This window comes from Suricata suricatta, chromosome 2 (assembly GCF_006229205.1).
Source record: "Suricata suricatta isolate VVHF042 chromosome 2, meerkat_22Aug2017_6uvM2_HiC, whole genome shotgun sequence".
NCBI lineage: Eukaryota > Metazoa > Chordata > Mammalia > Carnivora > Herpestidae > Suricata > Suricata suricatta.
Window position 1 is genome coordinate 135,544,016 of NC_043701.1, and position 22,710 is coordinate 135,566,725.

Genomic DNA, 22,710 nt, shown 5'->3' on the forward strand with positions numbered 1-22,710 from the left:
TCTATAAAGAGTTACATACAAGAATGTATATAAACAGAATAATTGTTTAATAAGTAAATTATCAATAATTATAGTTAATATGATAATATATTACATGGATTATAGGTCATGAGATTTTAAGAATACTTAATGATGTGGAAAAATGCTCCCATTAAAAAAAGAAGCAAGGAATAAAAGTTAATGTAAAGTATGATCTCAGTTTTGTAGAAGAGAAATGTGTTTTTGTATAGGAACATGAGTGTGTTAAAAAGCACTGGAAGATTTGCAATAACATGGATGGATCTGGAGCATATAATGCTAAGTGAAATAATGCCAGTCAGAGAAAGAGAAATTCCTATTTAGAATTTAAGAAATAAAATAAATGGACAAAGGAAATAAGACAAAGCAAAAGAAAACAGAGAACTTAGAGAACAAATTGATGGTTGCTAGAAGGGAGATGGGTGGGGGGTGGCTGAAATAGGTGAAGGGGATTAAGAGTACACTTATCGTGATGAGCACTGAGTAATGTGTAGAACTGTCACATCACTACGCTGTACACTTGAAGCTAATATAACACTATATGTTAACTATAGTGGAATTAAAATGAATGTTAGAATAATTAAGACTTTTTTTAAACATTTACTTATTATTGAGAGAGAGAGAGAGAGAGAGAGAGAGAGAGAGAGAGAGCAAGCGAGCATGAGCTGGGGAAGAGCAGAGAGAGGGGGAGAAACAGAATCCAGAGCTGGCTCCAGGCTCTGAGCGGTCAGCACAGAGCCTGACGTGGGGCTCGAACTCACAAACCGCAAGATCATGACCTGAGCCAAAGTCGGACACTGAACTGACTGAGCCACCCAGGTGCCCCTAGAATAATTTTTAAAAAGACTGGTAGGAAATATTCAACTGGATCAATCTCTGAGGATTATGGGTGGATTATTCTTATTTATACTTTTCTGTATTTCCTAATTGTTTTTCTATTGTTAGGGGAACAAAACCCACTAACTGTTTTTATTTAAAAAAAAGAACAGGGACACCTGGGTGGCTCAGTCACTTAAGTATCTGACTCTTGCGTTCAGCTCGGGTCATGATCCCAGGGTCAATGGGATCGAGCCCCGCATTGGACCCCATTGCACAGAGCCTGCTTGGGATTCTCTCTCTCTCTCTCTCTCTCTCTCTCTCACTCTCTCTCTCTCTCTCTCTGTCTCTCTGCTCCTCCCCTGTGCATGCACACACGTCTTTCTCTCTCTTTCTCTCAAAAATAAATAAACTTAAAACAAAACCACCAACAACAGTAACACAATAGTTTACCACAATGGTACATGCAACTGCGGTTGCCTTCTCTGGGTCTCTGTAGGTTACAGTGTTTTCCTCTTGATCCAGGTCAAGCTGCCATCCGGGGTCTTGTGGCCGAAGGGCATCGTCTGGCTAATGTCATGATGGGGCCATATCGCCAAGATCTTCTTGCAAAGTGTGACCGCGTGGACCAGCTGACAGCCCAGCTGGCTGACCTTGCTGCCAGAGGGGAAGGAGAGAGTCCTCAGGCTAGGGCACTTGCCTCTCAGCTCCAAGACTCGTTGAAGGTAGAACTTGGGAGCACACATTATTACATTTCTATGCTTACTATTATTGAAAAGCTATGTGGGGGGGGAGAGATTTTTAAAATACATAATTTCTTGAATCTAGGGAAAGTGAGGAGTGTGATTGGGGAGGATGTAAGGAAGTCCTGAGCTTATTAGGGAAAAGCTCACCGTGTTTGACCGCAGCTGAAGTTGTTTTCCAAGTCTCAGTCAAGCAGGAGGTCTTTTGTGATATATGCTCTACCATGTGTCACCTGTGCTTCTTTATTTGGTCAATATTTTTCTTAAAATGGACTCCCTTTTAAAATCTAAGTGTATTTAAAAGAAAACTTTATAATAACCCTGAAAACATGAGCTTGATGAGCTAGTTATATTTTTCCTAATTTTCTTTAGAAGAAAACAATTTTTCAAAATAAAAACACTGGTCTAACACCTAAAATCATCTCGGGTATCGTGAGTCACCCACTTTGAGAAGGAGTGAGCTTGAATGAGACTTCTTTCTATAAATCCAGAAAACTTAGACTGAACTAAGTGTGATAACTATGAAAAGGAGCCTTTTTATGACTTATAAGAATCCTCTTTAGACTCATGTAAAGAAATGGGTACATATATTGGTTATCACATTTCTCTAGAAACTTAACTGAAAAAATGTGTCAAGAAAATTTCCCATTCTTAATTTATTTACTCTTAATGTAAGAAAATGCTTAGAAATACAGCACTGCATCCACCAAACGATCCTTAGCGCTTCTGTGGCCATTATTAGGCTCCTCCAGCGTTGGGAGCGGCGAGGAACTGTTTTCATTTCAGGGTCTTCCATTCTACCCCATGAATCTCAGTACCATTTCTTGGAAGCCACCAAGAAAGGAAGTCTCAAAGGCAGTCTCGAGGGAAATGTGGGTGCTATCTTGCCTCTCCTATTGGACACGAATCTCTTAGAGGGCAGGATTCATATTTACGCCCCTGTTCCATGCTGGCTCAGTGCTTTGTACATAGTTATAGTAAATACTGAATGAAAAATTGAATGAATGAATGAATGAATGTGTCACTGAAGTGAGGACATTGGCAGATGTACTTTTTGGACCCTGTTGGTAATTTTTATTTGTGAACAATGTTTTTAAGGATCTGAAAGCCCGGATGCAGGAGGCGATGACTCAGGAGGTGTCAGATGTTTTCAGCGATACCACAACTCCCATCAAGCTGTTGGCAGTGGCGGCCACCGCACCTCCTGATGCTCCCAGTAGGGAAGAAGTGGGTATTTGAGGTCTTCCTTTTCTTCTGTTGGCCAGCCACACACACACACACACACACACACACACACACACACACACACACTCCTTTATGTATATTTGGATATTTGTAAAGGTGTGCATCAGAGGCAGTGGTTGGGAGATTGTGGATGCAGAGTGGCAGGGCAGAAGAGGGAAGGCCTTGCCACCTCCTCTTTTATTTACCAGATGTATCATTAGTAATGGCTTTAGGACATCTCTTTCGTTGTGAGCTATAGAAGACCTATCAGAGAAGAAAACAAATGGGTTTTCTTTTCATGGTGTAACAAGAAGCATGGAGATAGGTAGCCCTGGCATTGGTTCAGCAGCTTGACACCATGACAGCTGGTATTTCTGTGATTTTCTAAAAACCAAAAGCCCTGATTTGTAATGTTTGTTTACTTCCATGATGTGAATAATTCCCATCTTGGCTGTTTTGGTGTGGAGCCACTGAAAGCAGTTGGGAAGAAATGGGTACATTTGGCTCTTATGAGCTGGTGTGAGTGGTTCCAGTGACTTCACACCACTGCCTCTGGCTCCCCTCTGCCTCTCTGATGTCGTGTCGTGCCACTCTCAGCCCACGTGCTCCTCTGTGTACACTGACCTCCTTGTGTGGTGTTCCCAGCATGCCACGTTTGTTTTCCATGTTCGAATCTTGGGGCCATTGCACTTGTTGTTCTCTCTGTTTCTCCCACAGATGATGACATGTATTATTCATTCCTTTCCTTCAGCTTCTACTGATAAACCACTTTTGGGTCACTGCCCAGATAGCGTCCCCACCCCCACCCCCACCAATTTCCTAATCTCCATATCCTATTTTTCTCCTCAGCATTTATCAACATTTTACCTGTTTGCCTCATTTTTTGTTTGTCTGTCTCCCTCACATTAGCAGGAAAAGCCATGTAGGCAAGGACTTTGTTTTGTCATACTTTATTTCCAGTTCTTAGAACAATGCCTGGCACATTGTTGGTGTTCAATGAGTGAAAGTAAAGGTTTTCCCAGAATCCTCCAGGAGACTTTTGCTTATGTTTCATTGACTAGAACTCTGTCATATGGCTGCTCCAGCTGTAGAGGCATCTAGGAAAGCGAGACTGGCAGGAAAGAAGAACGGTTGTTGGGTCAGGCACTCAAGACCAGGTAGCATCGGTGGGTTAGAGGCATATTATTCTTACTTGGTGATGACCCCCATTTTCTTTCTCTGGCCTAGGCACAGTTCAGCTCATGGTCCCCTTAGACTAAGGTGATTTGCTATGCTTTTCATTCCAAACTTTTCTGAGTTTAGACCAGTAGATCAAGTCTCTCCTGGCGTCTCCAGTTAGATGCTTCATCTGCACGGCAGCGTGTGCTGTCCTTTTCCTGTCCTCTCTCTTGGAAATTTGGGAGTTGCCATCGACTCTTCTCATACCAATAAATAACTAAAGCAAGTTAATTCACTCTCACAAATACTTCTTTTTTTTTAAATATTTTTTAATGTTTTAATTTATTTTTAAAAGAGAAAGAGACAGTGTGAGCAGGGAAGGGTCAGAGAGAGAGGGAGACACAGAATCCGAAGACAGGCTCCAGGCTCTGAGCTGTCAGCACAGAGCCCGACGCGGGGGTGGAACTCATGAACCGTGAGATCATGACCTGAGCTGAAGTCGGAGGCTTAACCGACTGAGCCACCCAGGTGCTCCCCACAAATATTTCTTAAATCCTTTACATTTCCCATTCATGTTTCTACTGCTCTAGGTCTGATGCTTGTCCCTTGATACCTAAATGATTGCACAGCTGTGACAAGTCTGCTTTGAACCTGTCACTAGGCCACCAATAAAATAAAAACAGATTTGAACCTATTTTCCGGCCCCTTTAGTGTGTCTTCCCTTTCACATAGGCTAAAGGGAGCCCTGGGATCTGCTTCTAGTACTGTCTCTAAACTTGTTTCCCACAAACCTCTGCCTCTCAGTTCATGCCCAGCAGCACTTAATTGCTTATAGCTTCCTGCATACCCCACCCTTACTCCTTCTATGTCATTATTCTTTTTGTCTCTGCCTAATTATCTTCCCCCTTTTCTTTTTTGGCTAATTCCTATTTATCCTTTATCCTTTAATCCGTTACTCCCTGGATAGGTTTAAGTGCCCTTCCTACTGCTCCCATGATATCTGCTTAAATTTATGATTGTACATAGCCCACTCTATTATAAGTATCTGTTTATGGGCCCTTTTTACATCTCAAGGATGTGAGCTCCTAAGATGCAGAAATTGTGTCTTAAGTCATTTTTGTGTCTTTAGCACCTACTCCAGGGTCTGGCACGTAGTAGATGCTCAGTAAATTTTGATTGAGTGATAAGAAAAGCAGGCTAAGTGTCCAGTTAAATCAGAGGGAGCAGCACACAGGCGTGGAATTGAAATGGCTAACTAGGGTAAGCAAAAGCCCTGTAGATCCAGAATATGAGAGACCAGCCATGATAAGAAAAAGGACTGAGGCCAGGAGAAGGGGACTAGGAAATCAGAGATTTAGGCAGAGATTCTGAGCCTTAAATGGCAAGAGCCCAGGTGGCTGAACTCACAAGAGACCAATATGGGGAAGAGGCTTGTGTGGGTCCAGACCGCACCCTGGCAAGGAGACCGGAGCCTGCCATTGAACCAGGAGGGCTTGAGGGCTTCACAGGTGGTCTGCCAGGAGCCAGCACTGGTCTCCGTGTGTGGGCGAGTAGAGCCTCAAGAGGAGGCGAAGGAGAGGATGGATTGTCAGGCAGTTTCTGACATGCTCTGACATGCTCAGTGTAAACCTGACCCAGCACTGTTTGGTATGCCTTGCTTCTTCTCAAAGCAGTGTTACCTGAACAAGTGACAGGGGAGCTTTTGCCATTTTATCTAAGTTAAATAGTCTACTTCATTGTATGCAACTTTGCATAATATCCACGTCAGTGGTAAAGCTAACTTTTTTCAAGTTTGAGAGCTGAATGAACAATTGAGTAGATGTTTTGCATTCGGGATAATAAAAATCAACCTTCTCTGCCCTCGTGTTGGGCCCCACTGTGAGCACCAGCTATCATTTTTCCCATGGAGGTCAGGGGCAGAGTTTTTACAACATTAATGGTAATGGATGTGTGAGGGATTCTGCCTTGAGGAGGCTGGAGTTCAGGTTAGGACTGTGGGTATTCTTAGCTTTTAATGCACCCAGCCACCTGCACTGGAGCCTCCAGTGGGTTTGTCTCTCTCCTTGAAACTCCAGGATAAGACTTTTGGGAACAGAGATTTTTGGAGTCTTCATCTTCTGCGAAGTCCTTGTTGTAGGCTTCACAGTGCTATGTGTCCTGTCTGCACTTGGTAAGCACTGGTTGAGCAGAAATTCAGCGGTGTGCGGCGTGCGCATGCACACACATGATGCTAATGCTCAGACCTCTGAGAAGATAGAGCAAGGCCCAGACCTGGCAGTTGGTTGTTGTCTTATTAACTAGGGTTTGATGTTATCTGTGAAGTCTTTGCTCGAGCAATTGCTGCCTCTCCTTAAAGGGAGAATGTTTCTTAGGCTTCCGGACCCATTCCTAATGTCTTTGTTTTTCCTCAAGGTATTTGATGAGAGGGCAGCTAACTTTGAGCACCATTCGGGAAGGCTCGGCGCCACGGCCGAGAAGGCGGCTGCTGTTGGAACTGCTAATAAGTCCACGGTGGAAGGCATTCAGGCATCAGTAAAGACGGCCCGAGAACTCACGCCCCAGGTTGAATTTTGCTCGCTTTTCCTTGTTTCAATACTCACCCTATAGTGTTCAGTAAAGGTCAATTACAGAACAGTTTCTATACATTTTTGAACACTTACTATAAATTGTCATGAAAGAAACACACTCATAGTGTCAAAATCATTTTCATATTGTTTTAGTTTTCTGTAATGATTATAGATTACTTCTGAAAGTAGAAAAAAACTAATAAAGCAACTCCTCCCCCCAAACTCATAATTATGGAAATATTTGGATAATCTTGAGAGGTTAGTCTTATGATTTTAGAGCTTTTGCCTTTCCCTGCATCTCTTTGAATATCCCTTATAAAAATTCAGTTGTGTTCATAACCTGCTTTCTTTTTTCTACTTCATTGTATACCAAATTGTAGCCAGTATGCTGTGAATAGTTACTAATCAAATTGTAGGAAAACTAATCTTTTTAAAATTGATTTATTCAGCAGATATTTATTGTGTACCCGTAGTGTATTAGGAACTGTGGTAGGCTTTACAGGTGTGTGACACTGGCTTTTGTGGAAACGTGCAGGGAGGGATTAAAACAAAAAGCACCCCTGTGTATTGTTTATCTTTTGCCCACATGGCATGTTAACAAGTTAGACTCTCTTGCAAAAGCATACATGTCCACCATTTAATAAACACTTCCAAAAATATGAACACGAGTAAGTTTCTTTAAAAACTTCCATAAAACAGGATTTCTTTATAAAAGTGAGATTCCCAAAAAAGAGAAACAGAAAACTAAAGATACCAATGATGGGCAGAGTAAGGATTTTGGAGACAGATCTGGACTTGAACCGTTTATGACCCTGAGTTTCCTCATCTGTAAAATGGGGAGAATTCCTTCCTAATGGATCATTTGGAGGGTTAAAAGGATCTGTGTACAGCCTGTAACTAACCAAATACTCAGTATTCTTTCCCCAGCTGCTACACTGGATTAGCTGGGAACTCTTGAACAAGTTGTTTACATTTTGAGTCTTGGTTTTTGGATCTGTAAAGTGGAGAAATTACTTGCCCTGTCTCATAGGGTTGTTGTGAGGATTCAGTAAGATAATGGATGTGAAAATACTTCATTAACTGTAGATATTTAAAAAAATATATTCATAATCAGTTTTAAGTAATTTTTAGTATCTTTCTTGGTGATGCTTTTTAAGTGGGAAGAGTCTACCCAAGGGCTTAAGCATAGGTCAATTTGGCGGGTGTTCTGAAGTACCAAGCGAATGCCATTTATTTTGTCATTTTATTACCTTCCCCAAATCAGGCTGTGACTAAAACCTTTTGCAGGGGCCCATTCCCGTGAGAGGTTTATGAGACCGAATCTAAGGTGTTCCATGTTTTGCTTTCTGGCGCCATCTATGGGTAGAGAGGGGAAAGCTTCGCTGAAGGTTTGTCTTCCAGCTGGAGGGTGCCCTGAGGTTTAAAGGCTGTTTTATCATTGACAGGTCGTCTCAGCTGCTCGAATCTTACTTAGGAATCCTGGAAATCAAGCTGCTTATGAACATTTTGAGACCATGAAGAACCAGTGGATCGATAATGTAGAAAAAATGACAGGTAGAGCTGTGTGCAAAGTTCTTACTGTCAAATCCTTGAGGAATGAGTTCTGAGAAACTCGAGTAGGACCGGTTATGTTACTTAGCTATAATTGGATGAAGGGCCGGTCATGTGCCCGACAGTGTACTTGGCCCTGATTAAGGCTGCTGAGCAGCAGCGGCTTCTCATTCAAGCCTTGCAACTTTGTTTGAAGAGAGGCTCTTTGAGTCTCTTTTATTTTAATGCTGCCCTCCCTGTGTGATGCTTATTGTTACAGCTCCTATCTGCTCTTTGAATAGTGCCTTTGCTCAGTCTGAACCAGAGTTTGGTTTCAGAGGCTGGGAGGCAGTGTTTGTGGATACAGTAAGTGTCCCTGTCGTTTTCAGTGGGTTCACATTTCAAGGAACCACAATAGCTACCATTTAATACAACGTGTCTCAGAGTTTCCTCCAACTCATCAAGTACGTACTTTTAAAAAAAGGAGAAACCAACTGCTACCAAACCTGTGTCTGTGCAGTTGAAGTGGCACCTCTGAATCTTCATTCTCTGTGGAGGGAGGGATGGGAGAGGAGGGAAGAAATGAGGAATGTAGGCTCTTCGTCTTCCCTGCACAACTCGCTGTGACAGGGTCCATAGCAGCCAGAGATGAAAGTGGAGCTCCTGAGGTATCGGAAGAGAGGTAACGGAAACAAGAAACAGGAGGTTAGGGTTATTAGAATCCTCCGCGTGGCTCGTCTTGGGCACTACAAGCTGCCAACAAGCAACAGATGGCTGGGGAGTGAGACGGGAAGGGAGAAAATGTTATTAACATAATGTGGAGATGCGGTAAACGCTTGAGACGCAATCCTTGTTTCCTGCTGATGTTGTTGCAATTCTGGTTGTCTGTGAGAGACACAGGAAGGCCGGTGACAACGGTTGGTATGAGTGCTCTGACTCTATGTGGCTCTTCTGGGCTCCATTTTCACTTTTTTTTTGAACTAAGGTGTTTACCTGGAAGATTCTGATTGTAGCGGAAGGGCTTAGGGCTGAAGGAGAGAATTCTGGGTGTTAGACTTTCACGTGAGAAACTTGAGTGGACAACAGGGTTTTTGAGTCTCTTTTCTTCTAAAATAGAAACTAAATTCCATTTCTCTGCTCCTGACAGGGCTGGTGGACGAAGCTATTGACACCAAATCTCTGTTGGATGCTTCTGAAGAAGCAATTAAGAAAGACCTGGACAAGTGTAAAGTGGCCATGGCCAATATTCAGCCACAGATGTTGGTCGCTGGGGCAACCAGCATCGCTCGCCGGGCTAACCGTATCCTGCTGGTGGCTAAGAGGGAGGTGGAGAACTCTGAGGATCCCAAGTTCCGTGAGGCTGTGAAAGCCGCCTCTGATGAATTGAGCAAAACCATCTCTCCAATGGTGATGGATGCAAAGGCTGTGGCTGGAAACATTTCTGACCCTGGTAAGCAATGCATGGTGCGGTTCACCTCACTTGAGAGGTTAACTCAGGAAGCCAGCAGGGTGGTGAGATGATATGCACCCACCCACAACCACTGTATAGAGTGTCTGGGAGCAGAAACTGCAGACGCTTAGTTTGAGAGTGCTAGATTAATCTTTGTCCAAGAAAATATTGCACAGACTAATTTCTGCAGTATTGCAGGTTTGCTGCAGGTTAGTTTCTCTGGACTAACTTTTCTGTGCTTTCTTAATGTTGTCTGATTAGATAGCTCCTAGTCCTTTACTCATTATTTTGGAAATTCCTCAAAAGATGCATGATAACCAATCTATATTTCTGCTTTTCTTAAAATGCCTTTTCTCTGTAAAACATTTTCTGTTTCTGTCACATTGGGAGGGCTTAAGTTGCCCTGTAGCAATCCTAAGTGAATGTCCTCATCCTCTACCGAAGAATCTGGATTTTTGTTGGCTGAATTTTGAGCATGTTTTCAGTATTACTGAACATATTCCCACTCCTTTGGTTAGAACATCTGAATTCCTTCCTGTTCTGGGCATCCAGTGTGTCTGGCCTCATCTGTGAGTAGAATGTGGTCAATGTAAGGGGGTGGGTAGGAAGGGCTGCCCTATTCATCCCTAGCCCAGGCAGATCTTTCTAGTGTCTTCCACCCACCATCACTAAGGACATGCTCAGGTTTCTAATTCTTGAATTCCTGCTGACTGGACACTGTAGCAGCAGTAGCCCAACATAGGGGGTTAATACACTTAATGCCAAGGTGAGCAAAGGAGTAGGGAGAAAGATGAGACGGACCCCAGGGAATGTACAGCCAATCTGAAACTGACATCTCCCCTGTTCTGAGTTGGGCACACTTATCTCTTGACGGGTTCATCATCAGGAGGTGATGAGCACCACCTGAGCCCAAAGCGATCACGCCCAGGAGCGTCTTGAGTTCTTGTTAATTGTACAGGCAGGAAGGCAGCCTGCAACCACAGGGAATAGCTGTGGTTTGTGACCCTTCTGACTCTTTGTGGGCCTCGTGGCTTCTGCGCTGCCCTTACCTCCTTTCCCCTTCAATCACTGCCTGTTAGGCTTCCTGGCAGCTTCACATCCAGCTTTTGTTAATAGAAACCAGTTCTTCTGCTGGACAGACAGTGCTCTAGGGCGCTGACCTGCCGAGCTGAAAGTGAGGGCTTCTTATGTTTAGGCCTGCAAAAGAGCTTCCTGGACTCAGGATATCGGATCCTGGGAGCTGTGGCCAAGGTCAGAGAAGCCTTCCAACCTCAGGAGCCTGACTTCCCGCCTCCTCCGCCAGACCTTGAACAGCTCCGAGTAAGTAAATTCAGTGTTGGGGAGAGCTGAGCAGAGGGTTTGGGACTCTTAACAAGGGGGAGGTAAGCTGTGTTCTGGAGCCTCAGTGACCAGGGGTCTTTGTTTAACTTTTGCTTAATGCCTAATCGGATGCACAAGTCAACTTTCATCTTTCATTCCAAAATTGGTGGCGTCCCAACCCCATGCTTCTGCATGGAGGGTGCTGGGTAGGTGGAGGTCTGTGGGGTTGGCCTCTTGTGGTGGGGACTGATTGAAGCAGTGGAACTGGCTTTGGTAAGTGTGCATGTGAAGAGTGATGAGGTAGTAGCAGGTTAATGAAGAGTGGGAAAATAATCTTGTGGTGAGACGTTTTTGTGTTCTCAACTGATAATGTCAAAACTGAAGTGGCTACACTGTTGTGTACATTCTTTGTTCCTTTACTTGACTTTCCTTTAATAACAAAGTAATACAGTCTTTTTTTTTCAAGTTTATTTTTCCCCCAACTATCATTTAAACTCTTCTGATGCACTCCAAAGTACCATAAAATTATTCTTCCATTGGTCAGTGGTTTAGAAGGAGGCTTAGCAGGGCAATATCTTATAGATACAAATCCTAGAATAGGAAATAGCTATTATTCTAACAGTATTGGAAATAGCTGGACTTTGGGAATAGCTTATCAAGGCAATAATTTGATTTATTCTCCTTGACTGACTTTTCCATGTTTAATGTCGATAAAAGATGTAAATTTCTAAGTTTCTAAACAACTGGGTCATTTTGCTCAAACTAAGGCACAGTGCTTCTCTAGCTTCCAATGGCGCAGCCTCATTTGATTGATTATAGCTGGACTGTTGGTGGGTTGTTAGGGCCAGAGAGAGGGCTGTTCCGCGACGTGGCTTTTTTGTGGGACCAAGAGATTCATGACACTCAGAATCAAGATCTTAGAGGTAATTTGGTCTAGTTAACCCTTATTGACAGAGGGGGAAGCTGAGGCCCAGGGGAGAAGTTACGTGCCTGTGCAGCTTAACCTTCAACAGAGTCAGGACCACAAATTAGATCTTCTTTGGGAATCCTTGGTCCAGTAGTGCTGTGCGTGCCTCCTTGGGATATGTCCAAAACTGTAGCTGTTGGCTCTTTGTGGAGAAGGAAGAAAATATGCATCTGTTGAGATTGAAGCAGGTGGTCCTTGTGCTCAGTGTGGGTGGTCTTACATGGAATGAATGTGGGTGGCTTTTCTGGGGTTGCTTTTTAGAGGAGAGGAAAGAATTCTAGAGGGGAGTAGTTCTTGGGGTTTTACTTACAACCCAGTAATTCTTTCTTAGCTGACAGATGAGCTTGCTCCTCCCAAACCACCGCTGCCTGAGGGTGAGGTCCCTCCGCCCAGGCCTCCACCACCAGAGGAGAAGGATGAAGAGTTCCCTGAGCAGAAAGCCGGGGAGGTGATTAACCAGCCAATGATGATGGCTGCCAGGCAGCTCCATGATGAAGCTCGCAAGTGGTCCAGCAAGGTAAGTAATGAAGCTTTTCTTGTGGATAAAGGATGAAGAGCTGTGCATACAGCCCAGGAAGAAGAGTCTGTTTGGAAAGTTACCCTCTCTCTCTCCTTTGGTTCCTGTTGTTGTCAATAACATGGTCCTCTTTTTACGTGTGGTTTAGTGTGATGCTGCTGGCGCTCGGTGGCTTCTCCTTCTGGCGGCAAAAGCGAGAGCTAGGACGCCTGTGGTTTAAGAGGAGGGTTCCTGTCCTCTGTCCATGCAGGTGTCAGCTGCTGTGACCTGGACATTTGGGGTCTTTGAGAACTTGCTTTTCTTTCTTAAGATTGCTGGATGTTTTTTAGATGCTTTCTTGCTAATTATCAGCACTCCAAACGTGAAATAGTCTTCTGTGGGCTCTGCTAATGCTAGGTGAAATGCTTGTATTTTCCTTCTATTTTTCATAAAAGCAGGTAGATTGGTGTCTAAAATGGACATGTGCTTTGTCTTTTTCTTAGAATCTCTTACCCTTGGTTCAAGACAGCTCCAGGCTAACTCCAGCTCACCAAATCTGAAAGTGTAACTATTAGTGTGGTTGGTGAAAATTTGAATGCTGGCAGCAGTCGTGCCCTGGGAGTAACTTTTGCCTATTTTCCCCTAAGTGGTGGAAAGTGAGTGGAAGCTTTTCTAGATAAGAGCTAAATTTTATTGCTAACCTTGCAATGAAATATAGTTTGAACTCAGTTCTAAACTGTTGCGATTGACCCTTTTTTCTAGATCTTTATTCCCACCATTGATTTGCCTTTTCACGCCCTCAGCCGTCTCAAGCTCTTGTATTGAGTGTAGTTCCCCAGGGACCTTCTGCGCACAGCTGATCTTGGATTTTTCCAGGCTGGGAAATTGACCTTGGTTTTTTAATTCTGTATTTTTCTGTGCTGTTAGCTATGTGCCTAGGTTCTAAGAAGGAATGAATAGTGACCTTGCTGGTGTTGGACCTGACCAGGGACTTCTTTATAATTGTATCTTTCTAACTAGGGCATGCACACCTCCAGGACCTTAGCAGAATCCCAGTGCATGTGGAGAGTGAGGTGGAGGTGACAATAAAGGTTGGTTTTACTTAAAGATTTTAAAGGAAATTTAAACTTCATTATAATAAACCCAGATATACTGTGCAGCAGGACACAAAACATACATGAATTATAAGCAAACTTAAGGGGCAGACAGCATCAGCCTGCATATTTTCCCAACTCTGCCATTTGTCGCCAGAAGACTTTAGGTCTGACTGTCCCTGGAGGTTGGGAACATTAGGAAATTGCCAGCTTTGAGCTGTGTGAAGTCAGGAGCTACTTGAGCTGTGTAAATTTGGGGGATGAGTGTGTTACGTGTTTGTGTATCTGTCAGTCTTTCTTTGTACATTTTGAGACTCTGAACCCCAGTAGCAGTGAGCCAGCTTCTCTTCTAAGGGATGGGGATGAGTTCTACTTGAGATAGAGTTTAGGGAAAGAGTTTAGAATGTACCTGAACCCCTTGTTTGCCCTGAATTCTCCAACTCTGTCATCAACATTTGGAGACAAGTTTCCTATACAGGATAAGAATTTTAGGAGTGATAGCAACCTTGGTGAAACTTCCATGTAAACTCTTATTTCCTCTTGGTTAGATTTATTTTAAAGTAGGCCCCATGCCCATTGTGGAGCCCAATTTGGAGCTTGAACTCATGACCCTGAGGTCAAGACCTACGCTGAGATCAAGAAGTTGAGATCAAGAGTCGGACACTTAACCAACTGAGCCACTGAGATGCCCCACTGATACTTGATATAAAGAACCTATGTTCAGGAGCACTTGGCTGGCTTAGTTGGTAGAGCATGTGACTCTGCATCTTGGGGTTGTGAGTTCAAGCCCTACACTGGGTGTAGAGATTACTTTAAAAAAAAATCTTAAAAAAAATGCACCTGTGTTCACCATTCTTCATATACATGGTTTGGCTTCCTTGAGGCAGTTCCTTTTTTTTCTTTCCCCTCACCCTGTTTCAGTATCTGATCACCCTGCTTTTTGCCCTGGCCTTTCAGAATCCCCATCCCTGTTATTCATTCTTTCTCCCTCATGGGTCCTGTTCTCTCGTGGGCCCACATGTGTGCTTCTCTGAACCCAGTCTTGGTCAGTTGTCACATTCATGTGTTACCTGTGAAGTATGTGAATTAAGTTTGGAATGACAGCCCTAGTTTGCAAGAGGAGACATTTAGGTTGTACGGAAGGAACAGCTTTCTGAGTCAGTACTAGCAAGGGATGCAATATGAAATTGTAAAAGTGTTGGCTCTGAAGATCTTGAGGAGAGAGAGAGAAAGAGAGAGAGAGAGGTGATCTGAAGTGTGGGTTTTCCCCAAGGTGGGAAGCTGGATGAGGCATCTTCTGGAGATTCCTTTCAGCTGGGTGATTGTGGGGTATTTGATAAGTCCTCTTCATTCACAATTGTGTTTGGTAGGGTTTTTTTTTTTTTTTTTTGCCTCTTTCCTGGTTTCATATCATTGCCTCTGAGCCTCTGATGTATCATTTTAAATTCTGGGACTTTTTAATTTCTGAAGGAAATAACGGTCTGTGTCTGGTAACTGCAGAGTTGACCCAACTCACTTTCTGTGTCTAGGAAGACAGAGGAGAGTGTCCGTATGAGCCAGCAGGGAATGCTCACTTTCTTCTTTTCAAAGCAAGTTGTGTGGCTGAATTTACTTTTTCCTCTCTGGATTCCTTTTAAAGGTAATCAGCTACTACTGTTTGGTTGTTTGGCTCCTCAAAACTATTCTGATAGAATAATGAGAATTATTTTTGGCAACTTTATCTTTGGTGGTAAGTGTATGTAAAAGGAATTCCACTTGCTTCCTTGGTATAACTTTTTCTCTGGAAACCCTTTGCCGCTGGAGTGAGGCTCGCTCTTTCACTCACTGTGAACACGGCAGCTGGGATTCGTGCTGGAGGCTGAGAATTCTGTTTCTGTGGAGTTTGGTTCATCTGGCTTCTTCAGAGTATGCTGTTCTCTTTCCCATCCTAGACGAGCTTTGGTTACTAAACCAGCTGATGCTCAGCTTCCCCAGTCCTACTGCTCTTACTAACACTGTCCCTGTTTCTCATCCTTCCTGCCATCGACAAAGCGGGGTAACCCAGCCGCTGAGGTGGGTATAGGTGTTGTAGCTGAGGCAGATGCGGCTGATGCTGTTGGGTTCCCTGTCCCCCCTGACATGGAAGACGATTACGAACCTGAGGTGCTGTTAATGCCATCCAGTCAGCCGGTCAACCAGCCCATTCTGGCCGCGGCTCAGTCCTTGCATCGGGAAGCTACCAAGTGGTCTAGTAAGGTACTGATTCGCACCCCCAGTTGGGGCTGCTCCATATGCATCCGGCCATGTGCAGCCTTGACACATTGCATCACTCATGATCTGTGCGAGTCCTGTGAGTCTGAGCAGGGTGGGCATCTGTCTGTCTGCACCTTGTTGATAGGTCTGGCTTCACAAGTTTGATAGGTCTGCTAACGCCGGATTAATTGGGTTGCATTTATGTTTGGGGGTAGAGATGGGGGGTCACTTTTTGAAGGGATTTCTTTTCTTAATGACCTTGGGGCCACAATTGGAACCTTCAAGCCCTTGGGAAGCCGTGGATATGTCTCTCAATGACTTGCAGGTCTGGAACCACTGTAGACCATTAAGAGGTCACCTGGCCTGACCATTGAGCTTTGCCTGCCACCCCCTCCTCTGCTGATCTGTCCCTGATGGCTCAAGCAGAGTTGATCAGGGTGAGAAGCAGCTTTATACTGCAGGGTCTCTGGGGCAGACTGCTTACGGCCCTGCACTTGGTTGCCTGGCAGATGCTGGCTCTAATGGGAACCCACAGGGAAGGGGGCTTTACTGACTGCTTGTCCAGGTATTTCAGTGGGAGGGGCTGGGAGTGGGGAACAGAGGGTGCTCAAGGCTGTAGGACAGGCAGCCACAGAGCTTTGGCCTTGCGACTGAACCAACAAAGCTAGTTTTGGGAGTGGGGGAAGAGGGTGATTACTTTTTTCCTTATTGAAGGCAGCATGTTGCAAGAAGAAAGGGTTTGAAGAGTGATGGGTAATAACTAACCCCGGCACTATACTGTCTTCTAACCAAGGTCATAAAATCCTGGAATGATACCAGGTCTACACCGGAAGAGATGGGCTCGGACAGCCTTGTCTAACATGCCCCTATTCTTGTGACTGCTTCCCATACCTGTATTCTCTCTGGCCTCAGTTACTGCCGGAGATGTTACACGCCTCCCCGCGTAGCGATTGGCCACTTCGCGTGCCTGTGGGGGTGTCTCACACAGTGCCCTGCAGTGGCATGGTTTGTGTATGCCTCACTGCCTGGTATAGAAATTGAAAAGCATGAGGGGAAAAATGAGTAGGGCCTGACCTTTTGTGTAGTTTTGGACACTGAAGTTATTTTTGGTTTTTATCAGCCAAAAGAGAAACCTTTTGAAGGCATAAAGTAAGTTACTTTTACAGTTATTTTTTGTGATCCATGTGGGTTTTAATGAACCCAGATGCCAAATCTAAGATAAACTGCTATTAGTTGGAGTGGGGGTTCCATTTATAGCTTTGACTCGTGATTTTTATTTTTCTGGTACCTCCGTGGCATTCTCTTAGCTGAGGGTTTCTTTAATTGAAGCCACTTCGCTGAGGGGACAGAAGAATTGATTCTTGGCCTTTTAAAAAGTGATAAATTAAAATACCATGTTCTCTTAGGCTGACAGGACAAATATGAGGCAGTAGAGGGAGGGCAGGAGCAGTCTAGGTGAGAAAATTCGTCTTTCTCACCAATGCTGATGTTTCTTGGTTTAAATTCTAGTTCAGCAGCAACAGTCCTTGGCTGCTACTTGTAACAGGGGTGAGGATGAAGAGGATTTCTGCATCTGGAAAGGCTCCTCTGTATTTTCCCCCTCAGGCCAGCTCTACTGCTTTCCCCTTATAGAAAGGAAAATGCCTGTTTAACCAACTTCTTGGCCCCTTCCTCATTTTTATTGCCATGATTAACTTGCAGATGCTGAAGTGCTATGTTCAGTGCTATGCCGGGGCGCACATGTTGCCCTCCCAGACTAATATTTTTACCTGGTCTTTCTTCCTTTTTTTCAGTTGGATGGATAATCTCTTTCCCTCTCTGTCTCTCTCACTGAGTGCTGGCTCACTCCCCTCTCTGTTCTCCTGTACTATCTATGTCACTCAAGAGCAGTCCTTTATCCTCTTCCTACCCTTCCAGGGGGCCGCTGGAGCATCAGGCTCCCTCCCCTCTTCTCTGTGCTTCTACCTCCTTCCCTAGCAGAGTTGGGGCTGAGCTCACATTATGTCTTTGCTTCTCTCTAGGGCAATGACATCATTGCAGCAGCCAAGCGCATGGCCCTGCTGATGGCTGAGATGTCTCGGCTGGTAAGAGGGGGCAGTGGTACCAAGCGGGCACTGATTCAGTGTGCCAAGGACATTGCCAAGGCCTCAGATGAGGTGACGCGGTTGGCCAAGGAGGTTGCCAAGCAGTGCACAGATAAGCGGATCAGGACCAACCTCTTACAGGTATTAAGAAAAGTGTGCGTGTATGTCTCAGAGTGGGGGGCGTGGGAGGGAGAAAGCAGGAGAAAGAAAACTGGATGAGCAAGGAGGAGCAAGAGCTTCAGAGTGGAAAGAAATGGCAGAAAGGGAAACACATATATGTGTATATTTGGGAAAGGCAGAGTCAGGAAAATTTATTCCCTAATCAAATGAGAAAATGTTAAAGCTTACTTTGTGAACAACGGGACTCTACTGGTCCTAGGGAGAAAGTGAGTGGAGTTTTGCTGCTAATTTATTCAATGTCATCTGCATGTCAGCCCCTAGGAATACAGAGGTGGATAAGTCTTGCTCTCAAGGAGCTCATGGGCAAGAAAAACATTAGAAACATACTGAATTTTCTTTATAGGTGTGTGAGCGAATCCCGACCATAAGCACCCAGCTCAAGATCCTGTCCACCGTGAAGGCCACCATGCTGGGCCGGACCAACATCAGTGATGAAGAATCTGAGCAGGTATGTGTCTGCTGTCGTGCTAGCAGCTTCTGTGCCAATTAGAGCAATTTAATTCAGCTTTGGGAACATTTTACCCATGATTTGAGTATTCAGTATGTGGAGTGGAGTCTTTCTGAAGGGTATCTGGGTTGGAGAGATACATCAAAAACTTAGAAGTAAAATCTTGTGCAACTTTGGTCACTTTACAGATGGGAGATTGAGGCCTAGGGTTAAGTGTTGGTAGCAGGTGGGACTCTGCTTGGTGCTTTTCCTCTGTGGAATAGGTCTGGCTCTCTTGATGCTTCTAGTCTGCCCATTCCTGCCCATTGTGATCTTTTTGGCTGGAGAGAATTTCTGCTTCCTAGCTCACTGGGTGCTGAATACCGCGGGGAGGATGAATAATGTAGGCTTTTCAGGGGTATGAGATAATTAGGCATAGTGCTGAGGCTGAAATGACAGCTCAAAGGAGGTGCTTCTCTCAGTTTCTCTGACAGCAGTTGAAATAAGGACGGTGGGAGGGTTCTTTTAAGCGATGGCAACCACTTTATGGAATTTGTCTTCTTTCACTGCCTCCTAGAAATGTGGCCCAGGATTATTCAGAAAGTCGTCATCTGAGCACCTCTTCCTCTCCTTACCTCGTCTCTAGTAGGCCCTGCTGTAAGCCAGACTTCCAGTCTTCTTACACTAGGTAGCACAGCATTTGCTGAACTGCCCAGGCAGGCTCATTGAACACGGGCATGTATGTGGCACTCACTGTATTAGATACTATGAAGGGGGGTTCAAAAAGCCAGACACAGTCCCTCTCCTCGGGGAGCTCTGTCTTTGATCTCTGGGCCAGGAGACGGATGGCCTACTCCCCTGGTGTCAGTGGTGCTTTCACTACCATGTTTCAGTCCAGCAGCTCTCACCTGACCCTCCTTGTGTGCCCGAGGAATTGGATCTTTTCCCCTAACTTCCATGTATTCCAGGCAGGGTTTGGGCACTGGGCTGTTTCCTGTCATGTGACCTCCTCTGCCCCCAAGAAAAGGAAGTAAAAAAAAAGAGGGAAAGAAGAGTAGGACTCATTTCAAACCATATCACTTAACCAACAAAAATGTATTCTGGGAATATCTACTATGTTCTACCTAATATCCCAATTAAAAAAGGTAGAAAGTGACAGTGTGGTAGAATGGAAAAAACACAGGACTGCCAGGTCCAAAGTTGAGTCCTCATCCTGATTATTGTGTGAGTTTGGTTGGCAAATCTCTGAACCTCTCTGGGCTCTTTGTTGACTGGCACGAAAAGATCAGCTGACCAGGAATTTAAGCCCATACCTATGCCTCTCAGAGCCGATGAACCCTCAGAAATTGCATGTACAAATTTATACACGTGAGCATTATTCCGTGAAGAATCAATAGACTTCATGAAATCTTCAAAGGATCTGTGGCTCAAAACCAGTTCGTGGTTGTGTGTATGTGTGTGTGTGTGTATCTCTCAAATAATAATTAAGAAATAAAAAGATTACTGAGCTAATGGATTGTAAGTTCTCTCAGTTTCTGTGGTACTGTTGTTATCCCAGTCCTATAAGTTGGTGTGTTTAGATTTACTTACTTAGATTTTCATGGATTTATAAGATGATTGGTTTGTTCAGTTGGTTATTTTTTACTCATTATTAAATATTTATGAAATACCTCTTGTACCAGGCACTTTCCTAACATGGGACATAGCAGTGAACAAAACTGACAAAAATCACTGCCCTCATGGAAATTTAACTTTAAATCAGTTTAAAATATCAGGTAAAACAGCTTAGGTAAAACATACAGTTTATCAGTTAGTAATGATGGGTTCTATGGAGAAAAATGAAGAATTGGAGGATGAGGAATGCTGTTAGTGGGAAGGTGTTCGTGACTTAAAGTGAAGTGAGCAGGCAATGCCTCAACCAAAGATCTGAGCAAAGGTCTGAAGGAGGGGTGAGCCATGAGGGAGAAGTATTCTAGGTAGAGGGAACAGCAGGAGCGTGAGGCAGGAGCCTGTTGGAAGCTCAGGAAAGAGTAAGTGCTAGAAGCCATTTGTGGGTACAGTACACAGTCAGTGATGGCCTTTTTTGGGTTGTTTTTAGTGATCCCCTCCACCACCAGTGCTATGACAAGTGGGGGGACGCCAGCTGCAGAGTAAGGTGCAGTCCTCTCCTAGCTTAAGTCAGTCTTGGAGGTAGGACTGCATCAGGGACTGGGAGTAATGGAGAGTGTTGCTTTCCTTGCAGGCCACAGAGATGCTGGTTCACAATGCCCAGAACCTCATGCAGTCTGTGAAGGAGACTGTTCGAGAAGCTGAAGCTGCTTCAATCAAAATTCGAACAGATGCTGGATTTACACTGCGCTGGGTTAGAAAGACTCCCTGGTACCAGTAGGCACCTGGTCAAACTTGGCTGGCACAGAAACCCCTACTAAACAGAATGAAATGATCAGAGTCACAGAAGATGATGAAAATTGCTTAGGGGGTTAAAAGCCACACCCTAACCTGACGTAACAGAAAGGAATGGGGCCTCCTCACTTTAGAAACCATTTATTCTCTTGTCATGGACACTTTGAGATGTGTCTCCGTATAAAGCCTGTATTCTCAAACACAGTTAATACTTGTACACACTCTATCCCAATAGGAAGACTGGGTTTCTGGCCCATGGACTTCACATAAGCTCAGAATCCAAGACTGAACACTAGCCACTCTGCTCTGCCCTCATTCCCGAGGGGACGGTTTTCTGCTTCATTCTCCCTGCACCCCCACCCCATTCTACCCACCAGGCTCCTAAGACCCAGGGCCCAGACAACTTACTTAAGAAGGAAATCACTATGCCTCCAAAACTTGTTTTGGGCTTTCCATATTATATTGCTTCTGACCCTGGCTTTGTGCTATCTGGGTCCTTTCCAGAAGTGAGCTTCGCTGCTACAAGGGAAAATGGCCTCTGGGGAGCCCTAGTAGGTAGGGCCTGGATTTACTTCTTGCCCTTCCCCAATTTAGTCCTTCTAATTTCCCACAGTACAAAACCAAATTTCACTCTCTCAGGAGGAAACCACAGAATCACTGATTCTGTCTTTACCTTGCCCCTGAGCCGTGTCTGTGCAAGGGAAAGTTCTTGTCCTATATCCCGCCTCGGCCTGTCAAGGTAGCCACCCCACAAACACACTGTGTGTCCTGGTGCTTTCTGCCACTGGAGGGGCAGAGTAGCCAGGGCGTGGCCCTACCCATCTTCCCAGCAGGGCCACTCCCAGGAGCTTCATGCTCTGTCACTGCCTGCAGAGGACTGTGCTGAGGCCTTATCATTCATTCGTAGCTCTTACTGTTCTTTCTGAGCTGAAATGCTGCATTTAATTTTTAACCAAATCATGTCTCCTGTCCTGGCTTTTGTATTTTTTCCTCACCCCTTTCCTAAACAAGATTTTAAAGATATGTGTTTGTTCATTGTAATTTTGAAAGATCCTTTTTATCCTTTTGAAATTTAGTCCTAAGAATTGGTGCTTGCCTCCCAGGAATGTTTAATAGAAAGGCAGTCCTGTCTGAAGGGCACTTCCTACCTAAGGGAGATTGGTACTTGCAGACTGGAATTTGGTCACTGTTGGGAAAAAATCAATGGGAAATAGTCCTCGGTATATTCCTACCTCCCTTAAGCAAGACCCTGTATCCTCTCTTCCTTCCCAAGTATGAATGTCCAAGAGAGTAATGGGTATAATATTTAATTATCACCATAAATTTCCTATTAGCAAAGTAAGAGAGAAGAACTTTTCCTTTTTTGCACTTATCACTGCTGTCTAAGCATTGCCCAGCACATGAAATCTTATTTCTTCCCAAAGCCAGAACTGGATGAGTAAAGGAGTAAGAACCCTTGCCTGAATGTCCTTTCTTCTCACCTCCAATGTATGTTAAATCTCAACATTGAATGTGTATAACTTGTCTTAAGTTGGTACTGTACACTCAGGCTTCCTCTATTTTAACTGATGAATATTATTTTCAAGGCCCTCAGCATATTTGTAGTTGCTTACCTGATATAAATGCAATATTGATGCCTTTAAAGTATGAATCTATGCCAAAGATCAGCTTTTGTTTTATGAAAGATTACTTAGAGGAAATAAGAAAAATCATGTTTGCTCTCCAAGTTCTCCCAGTGTTTTGAGACACTGGTTTACACTTTATGCTGATGTGCTTTTGTCTAATATCAGCACACAAGACACAGTGAAGCAAATTAAAAAAAAAATCCCTAAAGACTGATTAGAGACATCACCACTTAAAAACTACATTTATAAGCTAGGATTTGTTATACGCAAATATTTTCTGCCTCTTCTTTTGTTCTGTTTAAAACAATAAAGTGCATTTGTATAAATAATCATTTAAATGACGGATGTATTATTTTAACAAAAATGTTTAGATCAC

The 22,710-nt window shown here is 44.1% G+C and overlaps 1 protein-coding gene across 3 annotated transcripts in view; it reads left to right on the forward strand.

Moving 5' to 3' along the window:
* VCL (vinculin) overlaps positions 1-22,672 on the forward strand; it is a 111,238-nt gene extending 88,566 nt beyond the window's left edge. The window contains exons 12-22 of one of the 3 annotated variants that reach the window (XM_029931997.1): positions 1,360-1,559; positions 2,676-2,804; positions 6,372-6,521; positions 7,972-8,080; positions 9,204-9,506; positions 10,702-10,826; positions 12,125-12,310; positions 15,415-15,618; positions 17,637-17,840; positions 18,223-18,327; positions 20,549-22,672. In XM_029931997.1, the coding sequence (XP_029787857.1) occupies positions 1,360-1,559; positions 2,676-2,804; positions 6,372-6,521; positions 7,972-8,080; positions 9,204-9,506; positions 10,702-10,826; positions 12,125-12,310; positions 15,415-15,618; positions 17,637-17,840; positions 18,223-18,327; positions 20,549-20,695 (1,862 nt within the window). In that variant the 3' untranslated portion in view covers positions 20,696-22,672. The remainder of the gene's footprint in view (positions 1-1,359; positions 1,560-2,675; positions 2,805-6,371; positions 6,522-7,971; positions 8,081-9,203; positions 9,507-10,701; positions 10,827-12,124; positions 12,311-15,414; positions 15,619-17,636; positions 17,841-18,222; positions 18,328-20,548) is intronic. The other 2 variants (XM_029931995.1, XM_029931996.1) reach the window with 2 other exon arrangements.
* Positions 22,673-22,710: the final 38 nt, after the last annotated feature.